Source organism: Salmo salar, unplaced genomic scaffold, assembly GCF_965601325.2.
Source record: "Salmo salar unplaced genomic scaffold, fSalSal1 ptg000245l, whole genome shotgun sequence".
NCBI lineage: Eukaryota > Metazoa > Chordata > Actinopteri > Salmoniformes > Salmonidae > Salmo > Salmo salar.
In genome coordinates, this window is record NW_027675337.1 from 571648 (window position 1) to 584645 (window position 12998).

Genomic DNA, 12998 nt, shown 5'->3' on the forward strand with positions numbered 1-12998 from the left:
CCAGGGCCCTATTCCCTATATATAGGGCACTACTGTAGACCAGGGCCCTATTCCCTATATATATAGGGCACTACTGTAGACCAGGGCCCTATTCCCTATATATATAGGGCACTACTGTAGACCCTGGCCCTATTCCCTATATATATAGGGCACTACTGCAGACCATGGGCCCTATTCCCTATATATCTATATATATAGGGCACTACTGCAGACCATGGCCCTATTCCCTATATATATAGGGCACTACTGTAGACCAGGGCCCTATTCCCTATATATAGGGCACTACTGTAGACCAGGGCCCTATTCCCTATATATAGGGCACTACTGTAGACCAGGGCCCTATTCCCTATATATAGGGCACTACTGTAGACCAGGGCCCTATTCCCTATATATAGGGCACTACTGTAGACCATGGCCCTATTCCCTATATATAGGGCACTACTGTAGACCATGGCCCTATTCCCTATATATAGGGCACTACTGTAGACCAGGGCCCTATTCCCTATATATAGGGCACTACTGCAGACCATGGGCCCTATTCCCTATATATATAGGGCACTACTGTAGACCATGGCCCTATTCCCTATATATAGGGCACTACTGTAGACCATGGCCCTATTCCCTATATATAGGGCACTACTGCAGACCATGGGCCCTATTCCCTATATATATATATATAGGGCACTACTGTAGACCAGGGCCCTATTCCCTATATATATAGGGCACTACTGTAGACCCTGGCCCTATTCCCTATATATAGGGCACTACTGTAGACCATGGCCCTATTCCCTATATATATAGGGCACTACTGTAGACCAGGGCCCTATTCCCTATATATAGGGCACTACTGTAGACCATGGCCCTATTCCCTATATATAGGGCACTACTGTAGACCATGGCCCTATTCCCTATATATAGGGCACTACTGTAGACCAGGGCCCTATTCCCTATATATATAGGGCACTACTGTAGACCATGGCCCTATTCCCTATATATAGGGCACTACTGTAGACCATGGCCCTATTCCCTATATATAGGGCACTACTGTAGACCAGGGCCCTATTCCCTATATATAGGGCACTACTGCAGACCATGGGCCCTATTCCCTATATATATATATATAGGGCACTACTGTAGACCAGGGCCCTATTCCCTATATATATAGGGCACTACTGTAGACCCTGGCCCTATTCCCTATATATAGGGCACTACTGTAGACCATGGCCCTATTCCCTATATATATAGGGCACTACTGTAGCCCATGGCCCTATCCCTATATATAGGGCACTACTGTAGACCATGGCCCTATTCCCTATATATAGGGCACTACTGTAGACCCTGGCCCTATTCCCTATATATAGGGCACTACTGCAGACCATGGGCCCTATTCCCTATATATATAGGGCACTACTGTAGACCATGGCCCTATTCCCTATATATAGGGCACTACTGCAGACCATGGGCCCTATTCCCTATATATATAGGGCACTACTGTAGACCATGGCCCTATTCCCTATATATATAGGGCACTACTGTAGACCATGGCCCTATTCCCTATATATAGGGCACTACTGCAGACCATGGGCCCTATTCCCTATATATATATATATAGGGCACTACTGTAGACCAGGGCCCTATTCCCTATATATATAGGGCACTACTGTAGACCCTGGCCCTATTCCCTATATATAGGGCACTACTGTAGACCATGGCCCTATTCCCTATATATAGGGCACTACTGTAGACCAGGGCCCTATTCCCTATATATAGGGCACTACTGTAGACCATGGCCCTATTCCCTATATATATAGGGCACTACTGTAGAGCCTGGCCCTATTCCCTATATATAGGGCACTACTGTAGACCATGGCCCTATTCCCTATATATAGGGCACTACTGTAGACCATGGCCCTATTCCCTATATATAGGGCACTACTGTAGACCCTGGCCCTATTCCCTATATATAGGGCACTACTGCAGACCATGGGCCCTATTCCCTATATATATATATATAGGGCACTACTGTAGACCAGGGCCCTATTCCCTATATATATAGGGCACTACTGTAGACCATGGCCCTATTCCCTATATATAGGGCACTACTGTAGACCATGGCCCTATTCCCTATATATAGGGCACTACTGTAGACCAGGGCCCTATTCCCTATATATAGGGCACTACTGTAGACCAGGGCCCTATTCCCTATATATAGGGCACTACTGTAGACCCTGGCCCTATTCCCTATATATAGGGCACTACTGTAGACCAGGGCCCTATTCCCTATATATAGGGCACTACTGTAGACCATGGCCCTATTCCCTATATATAGGGCACTACTGTAGACCAGGGCCCTATTCCCTATTTATAGGGCACTACTGCAGACCATGGCCCTATTCCCTATATATAGGGCACTACTGTAGACCAGGGTCCTATTCCCTATTTATAGGGCACTACTGTAGACCAGGGCCCTATTTCCCTATATATAGGGCACTACTGTAGACCATGGCCCTATTCCCTATATATAGGAGAGGAGAGGAGAGGAGAGGAGAAGACAGGAGAGGAGAGGAGAGGAGAGGAGAGGAGAGGAGAGGAGCGGAGAGGAGAGGAGAGGAGAGGAGAGGAGAGGAGAGGAGAGGAGAAGACAGGAGAGGAGAGGAGAGGAGAGGAGAGGAGAGGAGAGGAGAGAAGTTATGTTATGGACACGACTGTTTTATTGTGAGCAAACCTTAAATAAGGTCGTCTAGAAGGGTCTGTGACTGTTAATATGGATGTGCTGGTGGTATGCTTGGTGTGACATCAGACTTTTAAATTCCCTGTCCCCATTGGTACACAGATTACCCTATCACGCCTCAGAGAAGCCAGAGGTAAATCCCTGGTTGTGTTTTCTCTCTCTCAGGACATAGATACATATGATACTAACCTCACAGTCTGGAAATAATCCATCCATTTACCCAGGAACCATTCTCCATGGAGATTATATATATATATATATATATATATATATATATTAAACTGTAGTTTGGATTTCATAAAATCCTATTCCTGCATTTAACAGTAATCCATCATTCAGACACACTGAAATTCTAACCAGCCCGAGTACATGATATCAAATCATTCAATTCAATTTGACAAACGGATTAGTTATAATAAAAACCAAAACCCACGTTTTTCTGCCTCGCGAATCAATCCCGACCTTTACACGCGTCTCATCCGTCTTCACTGAAAGCTCGGCTGGAGAGCTCTCATTTTGAAGCTGACGACCTCTATTATAACGCACACAGATTGTATTTTAACGATTCGGGATTCCTCCACCCGTCGCCGAGAGCAGAGTAACGGTAATCGGTGTCTTTCAGCACCTTCCTCCGAGCAGAGAGAGGGAGGGAGGTGTTGAATTCGCTCAGGAAGACGAGGGCTGAACGGGTAGTTTACAGAAAAGTGTTGCTACCGCCGCACGGCAAACAGAACCGGGTCTAACCGCTACTCGACTTCACAATGGAGATTCACCGGAGGAAATTCCCTCGCTGCGGAAACGGAAACATCTGGAGCGTGTCCGTTACAACGGGAGATGAAGATGTTTGGGCGCGAGCGCTCGTGATTTATTAACGATGTAAATAGTCTATGGGGGAGTCTGTCTGTCTGTCTGGGTGGGGAGGCGGACACGTTTTATGTCTGGAGAAGAGAGAGACAACCTTGTTCCGCGCTGACGGCTCCGTGGGAAACCCCTCTATCTAACCTGGGCAGTAACGCATGACGGACCGACCGACAGACCGACCGACAGACAGACAGACAGACCGACCGACCAGACCGACCGACCGACCGACCAGACAGACAGACAGACAGACAGTGCATTGGTTCTGTCTTCCACGCTAGCCAGAGGAGGCACAGAGAGGAGGCACAGAGAGGAGACACAGAGAGGAGGCACAGAGAGGAGACATCATATCTTCATCTCTCCAAGTTGCTCAGCAGCTCCGTGAAGCACAATGCCCTCGCAGGAGCGGATATGCAGAAGCGTTGTGTAGGAGACTCGGGAAAAAGGGCGTTTGAATTAAGTAAGGAATATGTGATGTTTTATAATATACTGTACCGTTATGTTGTAACAGTATTACATGCATTTATTGGCGTATTATTTAATACATAGAGGTAGACTACCCAATATATATTTAATTTATTTTAAATAACACAGTTGTTTGACTAGGGTTATTGTTTTTTGGATTGTAGTAAGTGCGCACAAGCGCGGCATGAGATGTTGAGGGAAATCCAACGAGATGTTGTAATGGGGGAAAGAAGCAACATGTTACTGAACGACCAGAGTGTGTGATCTCATTCAGAGACACTGTATCGTTTACCTGTTGTGTCATGTGATAAAGCAAACCCCCCCCCCCCCCCCCCCCTCCAAAAGCAGCATAAATATTCACAGGCCTATAGCTCATTTATTCCTGTATTTGTTCTGGTTCTGGTTGCTGAAGGGAATAGATTAAGGAGGAACCAGTTATGATCTCTGACTGTCTATATTTTCTCTCTCGTAGAAATGAGAGGATTCAAACTGCTCTCTCTCTCTCTCTCTCTCTCAATTGTTTCTCTCTCTGTCTCTGTCTCTGTCTCTCTCTGTCTCTCTCTCTCTCTGTCTCTCTCTCTCTCTGTCTCTCTCCCTCTCTCTCTCTCTGTCTCTGTCTCTCTCTCTCTCTCTCTCTCTCTCTGTCTCTCTCTCTCTCTCTCTCTCTCTCTCTCTCTCTCTCTCTCTCTCTCTCTCTCTTTGTCTCTCTCTCTGTCTCTCTCTCTGTCTCTCTCTCCTTCTTTCTCTCTGTCTCTCTCTCTGTCTCTCTCTGTGTCTCTCTCTCTTTCTCTCTCTGTGTCTCTCTCTTTCTCTTTCTCTCTGTCTCTCTCTCTGTCTCTCTCTCTCTGTGTCTCTCTCTCTGTCTCTCTGTCTCTCTCTCAATTGTTTCTCTCTCTGTCTCTGTCTCTCTCTCTGTCTCTCTCTCTGTCTCTCTCTCTGTCTCTCTGTCTGCAGGTACTTCTCCACTCCCCAGTCCCTTCACCTCTTGCTAGACATGACAGGTCAGAGCCTGGAGGAGCTGACAGCAGCCTATGAGAATCACACCGTCCGCATCAATGTGGGAGGTTTCAAGAAGAGCCTGTTCTCCAACACACTGTCTCGTTTCCCAGAGACCCGGCTGGCTCGGCTGTTACAGTGCCAATCCAAAGAGTCGATACTAGAGCTCTGCGACGACTACGACGACGCGGAGAAAGAGTTTTATTTCGACAGGAACCCGGCTCTCTTTCCTTACGTGTTGAATTTCTACAACACCGGGAGGCTTCACGTCATGGCGGAGCTATGCATCTTCTCCTTCAGTCAGGAGATAGAGTACTGGGGCATCAACGAATTCTTCATCGACTCATGTTGCAGCAACGCTTACCACTGCCGAAAGATGGACCCTAACCGCGGGGAGGACTGGGACGACTGCCGGAGCGACGAGGGCGGGCGGCGGCAGCACCACGTCATCGTTCGACGAGATTCTAGAGTTCTATAGCGACGCCGCTAAATTCGATAAGCAGCCGTTGGGGAGCGTCCGTAGACGGATCTGGTTGATCCTGGACAACCCGGGTTACTCTATCGCCAGCCGCGTCATCAGTATCCTCTCTATCCTGGTCGTGTTGGTGTCTATAACCACCACGTGTATGAACAGTATGGCTGAGTTTACCCTGGTGGACAGGGACGGGGTACCTCGCGAAGATCCCAGGTTTGAAACGGTGGAACACTTTGGTATCGGCTGGTTCACCTTGGAGCTCGCGGCCCGGTTCACGGTAGCCCCGGATCTTATCCACTTCTTCAAGCATCCGTTAAACTTAATAGACCTTGTGTCGATATTACCGTTCTACCTGACGCTCTTCATCGATCTGGTGGCCGAGAGCAGCCCGGCGTTAGCGAATCTGGGGCGAGTTGCACAGGTGCTACGTCTGATGAGGATCTTCCGTATCCTTAAGCTGGCGCGTCACTCCACGGGTCTGCGCTCTCTGGGCGCCACGCTGAGAAACAGCTATAAAGAGGTAGGGTTGCTACTGCTCTACCTGGCGGTGGGCGTGTCTTTCTTCTCTGTCATGGCCTACACCGTGGAGAAAGAGGACAGTGAGGACTTCTCCACCATCCCGGCGTGCTGGTGGTGGGCCACGGTGAGCATGACCACGGTGGGGTACGGAGACGTCGTCCCGGTGTCTATAGCCGGCAAGATGACCGCGTCGGCATGTATCCTGGCAGGCATCTTGGTGGTTGTGCTTCCCATCACGCTCATATTCAACAAGTTCTCTCTCTTTTACAAGAGACAGAAACAGTTAGAGATCGCTATGCTCAGCTGTGACTTCGACCAGGAGATCAAAGAAAACCTTCCCTCTGTCAATCTGAGAAACTACTATGCACACAAGGTGAAATCTCTCATGGCGAGTCTGTCAAATATCAACCGCAGCTTGCCCAGTGAACACAGTCTGAACGAGATGTCAATACATTAAGACCTGTGAATCAACAGACTGCCCCCTTGGCCTTTATAAGGAACGATGTGACCGAAGGAGAGGAGAAACATGGTGAAAGTAGCAGTGCTGTTTCTGTGTAGCCCTGTTGAATAGAGCTACATGGTGAAGGTAGTGTTGAATAGAGCTACATGGTGAAGGTAGTGTTGAATAGAGCTACATGGTGAAGGTAGTGTTGAATAGAGCTACATGGTGAAGGTAGTGTTGAATAGAGCTACATGGTGAAGGTAGTGTTGAATAGAGCTACATGGTGAAGGTAGTGTTGAATAGAGCTACATGGTGAAGGTAGTGTTGAATAGAGCTACATGGTGAAGGTAGTGTTGAATAGAGCTACATGGTGAAGGTAGTGTTGAATAGAGCTACATGGTGAAGGTAGTGTTGAATAGAGCTACATGGTGAAGGTAGTGTTGAATAGAGCTACATGGTGAAGGTAGTGTTGAATAGAGCTACGTGGTGAAGGTAGTGTTGAATAGAGCTACATGGTGAAGGTAGTGTTGAATAGAGCTACATGGTGAAGGTAGTGTTGAATAGAGCTACATGGTGAAGGTAGCAGTGCTGTTTCTGTGTAGCCTGTTGAATAGAGCTACATGGTGAAGGTAGTGTTGAATAGAGCTACATGGTGAAGGTAGTGTTGAATAGAGCTACATGGTGAAGGTAGTGTTGAATAGAGCTACAGCTACATGGTGAAGGTAGTGTTGAATAGAGCTACATGGTGAAGGTAGTGTTGAATAGAGCTACATGGTGAAGGTAGTGTTGAATAGAGCTACATGGTGAAGGTAGTGTTGAATAGAGCTACATGGTGAAGGTAGTGTTGAATAGAGCTACATGGTGAAGGTAGTGTTGAATAGAGCTACATGGTGAAGGTAGTGTTGAATAGAGCTACATGGTGAAGGTAGCAGTGTTGTTTCTGTGTAGCCCTGTTGAATAGAGCTACATGGTGAAGGTAGTGTTGAATAGAGCTACATGGTGAAGGTAGTGTTGAATAGAGCTACATGGTGAAGGTAGTGTTGAATAGAGCTACATGGTGAAGGTAGTGTTGAATAGAGCTACATGGTGAAGGTAGCAGTGTTGTTTCTGTGTAGCCCTGTTGAATAGAGCTACATGGTGAAGGTAATGTTGAATAGAGCTACATGGTGAAGGTAGTAGTGTTGTTTCTGTGTAGCCCTGTTGAATAGAGCTACATGGTGAAGGTAGTGTTGAATAGAGCTACATGGTGAAGGTAGCAGTGCTGTTTCTGTGTAGCCCTGTTGAATAGAGCTACATGGTGAAGGTAGTGTTGAATAGAGCTACATGGTGAAGGTAGCAGTGTTGTTTCTGTGTAGCCCTGTTGAATAGAGCTACATGGTGAAGGTAGTGTTGAATAGAGCTACATGGTGAAGGTAGTGTTGAATAGAGCTACATGGTGAGGTAGTGTTGAATAGAGCTACATGGTGAAGGTAGTGTTGAATAGAGCTACATGGTGAAGGTAGTGTTGAATAGAGCTACATGGTGAAGGTAGTGTTGAATAGAGCTACATGGTGAAGGTAGCAGTGCTGTTTCTGTGTAGCCCTGTTGAATAGAGCTACATGGTGAAGGTAGCAGTGCTGTTTCTGTGTAGCCCTGTTGAATAGAGCTACATGGTGAAGGTAGTGTTGAATAGAGCTACATGGTGAAGGTAGTGTTGAATAGAGCTACATGGTGAAGGTAGTGTTGAATAGAGCTACATGGTGAAGGTAGTGTTGAATAGAGCTACATGGTGAAGGTAGTGTTGAATAGAGCTACATGGTGAAGGTAGCAGTGCTGTTTCTGTGTAGCCCTGTTGAATAGAGCTACATGGTGAAGGTAGCAGTGTTGTTTCTGTGTAGCCCTGTTGAATAGAGCTACATGGTGAAGGTAGCAGTGCTGTTTCTGTGTAGCCCTGTTGAATAGAGCTACATGGTGAAGGTAGTGTTGAATAGAGCTACATGGTGAAGGTAGTGTTGAATAGAGCTACATGGTGAAGGTAGTGTTGAATAGAGCTACATGGTGAAGGTAGTGTTGAATAGAGCTACATGGTGAAGGTAGTGTTGAATAGAGCTACATGGTGAAGGTAGTGTTGAATAGAGCTACATGGTGAAGGTAGTGTTGAATAGAGCTACAGCTACATGGTGAAGGTAGTGTTGAATAGAGCTACATGGTGAAGGTAGTGTTGAATAGAGCTACATGGTGAAGGTAGTGTTGAATAGAGCTACATGGTGAAGGTAGTGTTGAATAGAGCTACATGGTGAAGGTAGTGTTGAATAGAGCTACATGGTGAAGGTAGCAGTGTTGTTTCTGTGTAGCCCTGTTGAATAGAGCTACATGGTGAAGGTAGCAGTGTTGTTTCTGTGTAGCCCTGTTGAATAGAGCTACATGGTGAAGGTAGTGTTGAATAGAGCTACATGGTGAAGGTAGTGTTGAATAGAGCTACATGGTGAAGGTAGTGTTGAATAGAGCTACATGGTGAAGGTAGTGTTGAATAGAGCTACATGGTGAAGGTAGTGTTGAATAGAGCTACATGGTGAAGGTAGTGTTGAATAGAGCTACGTGGTGAAGGTAGTGTTGAATAGAGCTACATGGTGAAGGTAGCAGTGCGGTTTCTGTGTAGCCCTGTTGAATAGAGCTACATGGTGAAGGTAGTGTTGAATAGAGCTACATGGTGAAGGTAGCAGTGCTGTTTCTGTGTAGCCCTGTTGAATAGAGCTACATGGTGAAGGTAGTGTTGAATAGAGCTACATGGTGAAGGTAGTGTTGAATAGAGCTACATGGTGAAGGTAGAAGTGTTGTTTCTGTGTAGCCCTGTTGAATAGAGCTACATGGTGAAGGTAGCAGTGTTGTTTCTGTGTAGCCCTGTTGAATAGAGCTACATGGTGAAGGTAGTGTTGAATAGAGCTACATGGTGAAGGTAGTGTTGAATAGAGCTACATGGTGAAGGTAGTGTTGAATAGAGCTACATGGTGAAGGTAGTGTTGAATAGAGCTACATGGTGAAGGTAGTGTTGAATAGAGCTACATGGTGAAGGTAGTGTTGAATAGAGCTACATGGTGAAGGTAGTGTTGAATAGAGCTACATGGTGAAGGTAGTGTTGAATAGAGCTACATGGTGAAGGTAGCAGTGTTGTTTCTGTGTAGCCCTGTTGAATAGAGCTACATGGTGAAGGTAGTGTTGAATAGAGCTACATGGTGAAGGTAGCAGTGCTGTTTCTGTGTAGCCCTGTTGAATAGAGCTACATGGTGAAGGTAGTGTTGAATAGAGCTACATGGTGAAGGTAGTGTTGAATAGAGCTACATGGTGAAGGTAGTGTTGAATAGAGCTACATGGTGAAGGTAGTGTTGAATAGAGCTACATGGTGAAGGTAGTGTTGAATGGAGCTACATGGTGAAGGTAGTGTTGAATAGAGCTACATGGTGAAGGTAGTGTTGAATAGAGCTACATGGTGAAGGTAGTGTTGAATAGAGCTACATGGTGAAGGTGGTGTTGAATAGAGCTACATGGTGAAGGTAGTGTTGAATAGAGCTACATGGTGAAGGTAGTGTTGAATAGAGCTACATGGTGAAGGTAGTGTTGAATAGAGCTACGTGGTGAAGGTAGTGTTGAATAGAGCTACATGGTGAAGGTAGTGTTGAATAGAGCTACATGGTGAAGGTAGTGTTGAATAGAGCTACATGGTGAAGGTAGGTGCTGGTCTGTGTAGTGTTGAATAGAGCTACATGGTGAAGGTAGCAGTGTTGTTTCTGTGTAGCCCTGTTGAATAGAGCTACATGGTGAAGGTAGTGTTGAATAGAGCTACATGGTGAAGGTAGCAGTGTGTTCTGTGTAGCCCTGTTGAATAGAGCTACATGGTGAAGGTAGTGTTGAATAGAGCTACATGGTGATAGTTTCTGTGTAGTGTTGAATAGAGCTACATGGTGAAGGTAGTGTTGAATAGAGCTACATGGTGAAGGTAGTGTTGAATAGAGCTACATGGTGAAGGTAGTGTTGAATAGAGCTACATGGTGAAGGTAGTGTTGAATAGAGCTACATGGTGAAGGTAGTGTTGAATAGAGCTACATGGTGAAGGTAGTGTTGAATAGAGCTACATGGTGAAGGTAGTGTTGAATAGAGCTACGTGGTGAAGGTAGTGTTGAATAGAGCTACATGGTGAAGGTAGTGTTGAATAGAGCTACATGGTGAAGGTAGTGTTGAATAGAGCTACATGGTGAAGGTAGTGTTGAATAGAGCTACATGGTGAAGGTAGTGTTGAATAGAGCTACATGGTGAAGGTAGTGTTGAATAGAGCTACATGGTGAAGGTAGTGTTGAATAGAGCTACATGGTGAAGGTAGTGTTGAATAGAGCTACGTGGTGAAGGTAGTGTTGAATAGAGCTACATGGTGAAGGTAGTGTTGAATAGAGCTACATGGTGAAGGTAGTGTTGAATAGAGCTACATGGTGAAGGTAGTGTTGAATAGAGCTACATGGTGAAGGTAGTGTTGAATAGAGCTACATGGTGAAGGTAGTGTTGAATAGAGCTACATGGTGAAGGTAGTGTTGAATAGAGCTACATGGTGAAGGTAGTGTTGAATAGAGCTACATGGTGAAGGTAGTGTTGAATAGAGCTACATGGTGAAGGTAGTGTTGAATAGAGCTACATGGTGAAGGTAGTGTTGAATAGAGCTACATGGTGAAGGTAGTGTTGAATAGAGCTACATGGTGAAGGTAGTGTTGAATAGAGCTACACGGGGAATCTGAAGTTCAGTTTCAGACTGACAGGTGAGGCGTTGGCGTGCCAACCAACATCAGCAACCTTTCTATTGGGAGAATCTCATCCAATCCTCTGTCCTTTTACATTCTTCTCAAAAACCTATTGGATGAGAAAGCCAGAGGTCCTTCCCCCTCTGACCTTTCTAATCCAATGGGTTTTTGAGAAGCCTTGTGAGGAGAGAGGACACAAGGAATCAAAGAAATGCAATTGAGATTCTCCCAATGATTCACTTCCACCTTTTCGTTCACCTTTTAAAGTGTTTTAACTGTGTGGTTCGTCGTTAAGACAGAAGATGAACCGATAGTCTGACAATATACTCTACTGTTATGGTGTATGTTGGGGTCTATTTATTACAACGACCAGTAAACAGTCTTCAATAAAGGACACAGTGCAGGACAAGTCACAACCCTAGGCCATGGGGCTACATCACTAGGGGTCAACCCTAGGCCATGGGGCATCATCACTAGGGGTCAACCCTAGGCCATGGGGCATCATCACTAGGGGTCAACCCTAGGCCATGGGGCATCATCACTAGGGGTCAACCCTAGGCCATGGGGCTTCATCACTAGGGGTCAACCCTAGGCCATGGGGCTTCATCACTAGGGGTCAACCCTAGGTCATGGGGCTTCATCTCTAGGGGTCAACCCTAGGCCATGGGGCTTCATCACTAGGGGTCAACCCTAGGTCATGGGGCATCATCACTAGGGGTCAACCCTAGGCCATGGGGCTTCATCTCTAGGGGTCAACCCTAGGCCAAGGGGCTTCATCACTAGGGGTCAACCCTAGGCCATGGGGCTTCATCACTAGGGGTCAACCCTAGGCCATGGGGCTTCATCACTAGGGGTCAACCCTAGGCCATGGGGCTACATCACTAGGGGTCAACCCTAGGCCATGGGGCTTCATCACTAGGGGTCAACCCTAGGCCATGGGGCTTCATCACTAGGGGTCAACCCTAGGCCATGGGTCTTCATCACTAGGGGTCAACCCTAGGCCATGGGGCTACATCACTAGGGGTCAACCCTAGGCCATGGGGCTTCATCACTAGGGGTCAACCCTAGGCCATGGGGCTTCATCACTAGGGGTCAACCCTAGGTCATGGGGCTTCATCACTAGGGGTCAACCCTAGGCCATGGGTCTTCATCACTAGGGGTCAACCCTAGGTCATGGGGCTTCATCACTAGGGGTCAACCCTAGGCCATGGGGCTTCATCACTAGGGGTCAACCCTAGGCCATGGGTCTTCATCACTAGGGGTCAACCCTAGGTCATGGGTCTTCATCACTAGGGGTCAACCCTAGGCCATGGGTCTTCATCTCTAGGGGTCAACCCTAGGTCATGGGTCTTCATCACTAGGGGTCAACCCTAGGCCATGGGGCTTCATCTCTAGGGGTCAACCCTAGGTCATGGGGCTTCATCACTAGGGGTCAACCCTAGGCCATGGGGCTTCATCTCTAGGGGTCAACCCTAGGTCATGGGGCTTCATCACTAGGGGTCAACCCTAGGCCATGGGGCTTCATCTCTAGGGGTCAACCCTAGGCCATGGGGCTACATCACTAGGGGTCAACCCTAGGCCATGGGGCTTCATCTCTAGGGGTCAACCCTAGGCCATGGGTCTTCATCACTAGGGGTCAACCCTAGGCCATGGGGCTTCATCACTAGGGGTCAACCCTAGGCCATGGGGCTTCATCACTAGGGGTCAACCCTAGGTCATGGGGCATCATCACTAGGGGTCAACCCTAGG

At 47.0% G+C, this 12998-nt stretch overlaps 1 protein-coding gene across 1 annotated transcript; it reads left to right on the forward strand.

Annotated features, from left to right (window-relative positions):
- The first annotated feature begins 3807 nt into the window (after positions 1-3807).
- On the forward strand, positions 3808-10189 carry kcns2 (potassium voltage-gated channel modifier subfamily S member 2). The gene is given in 3 exon segments (XM_082971291.1): positions 3808-4049; positions 5009-5474; positions 5476-10189. Coding segments are annotated over 2 exon segments (1452 nt in total). The 5' UTR covers positions 3808-4049; positions 5009-5048; the 3' UTR covers positions 6502-10189.
- Positions 10190-12998: the final 2809 nt, after the last annotated feature.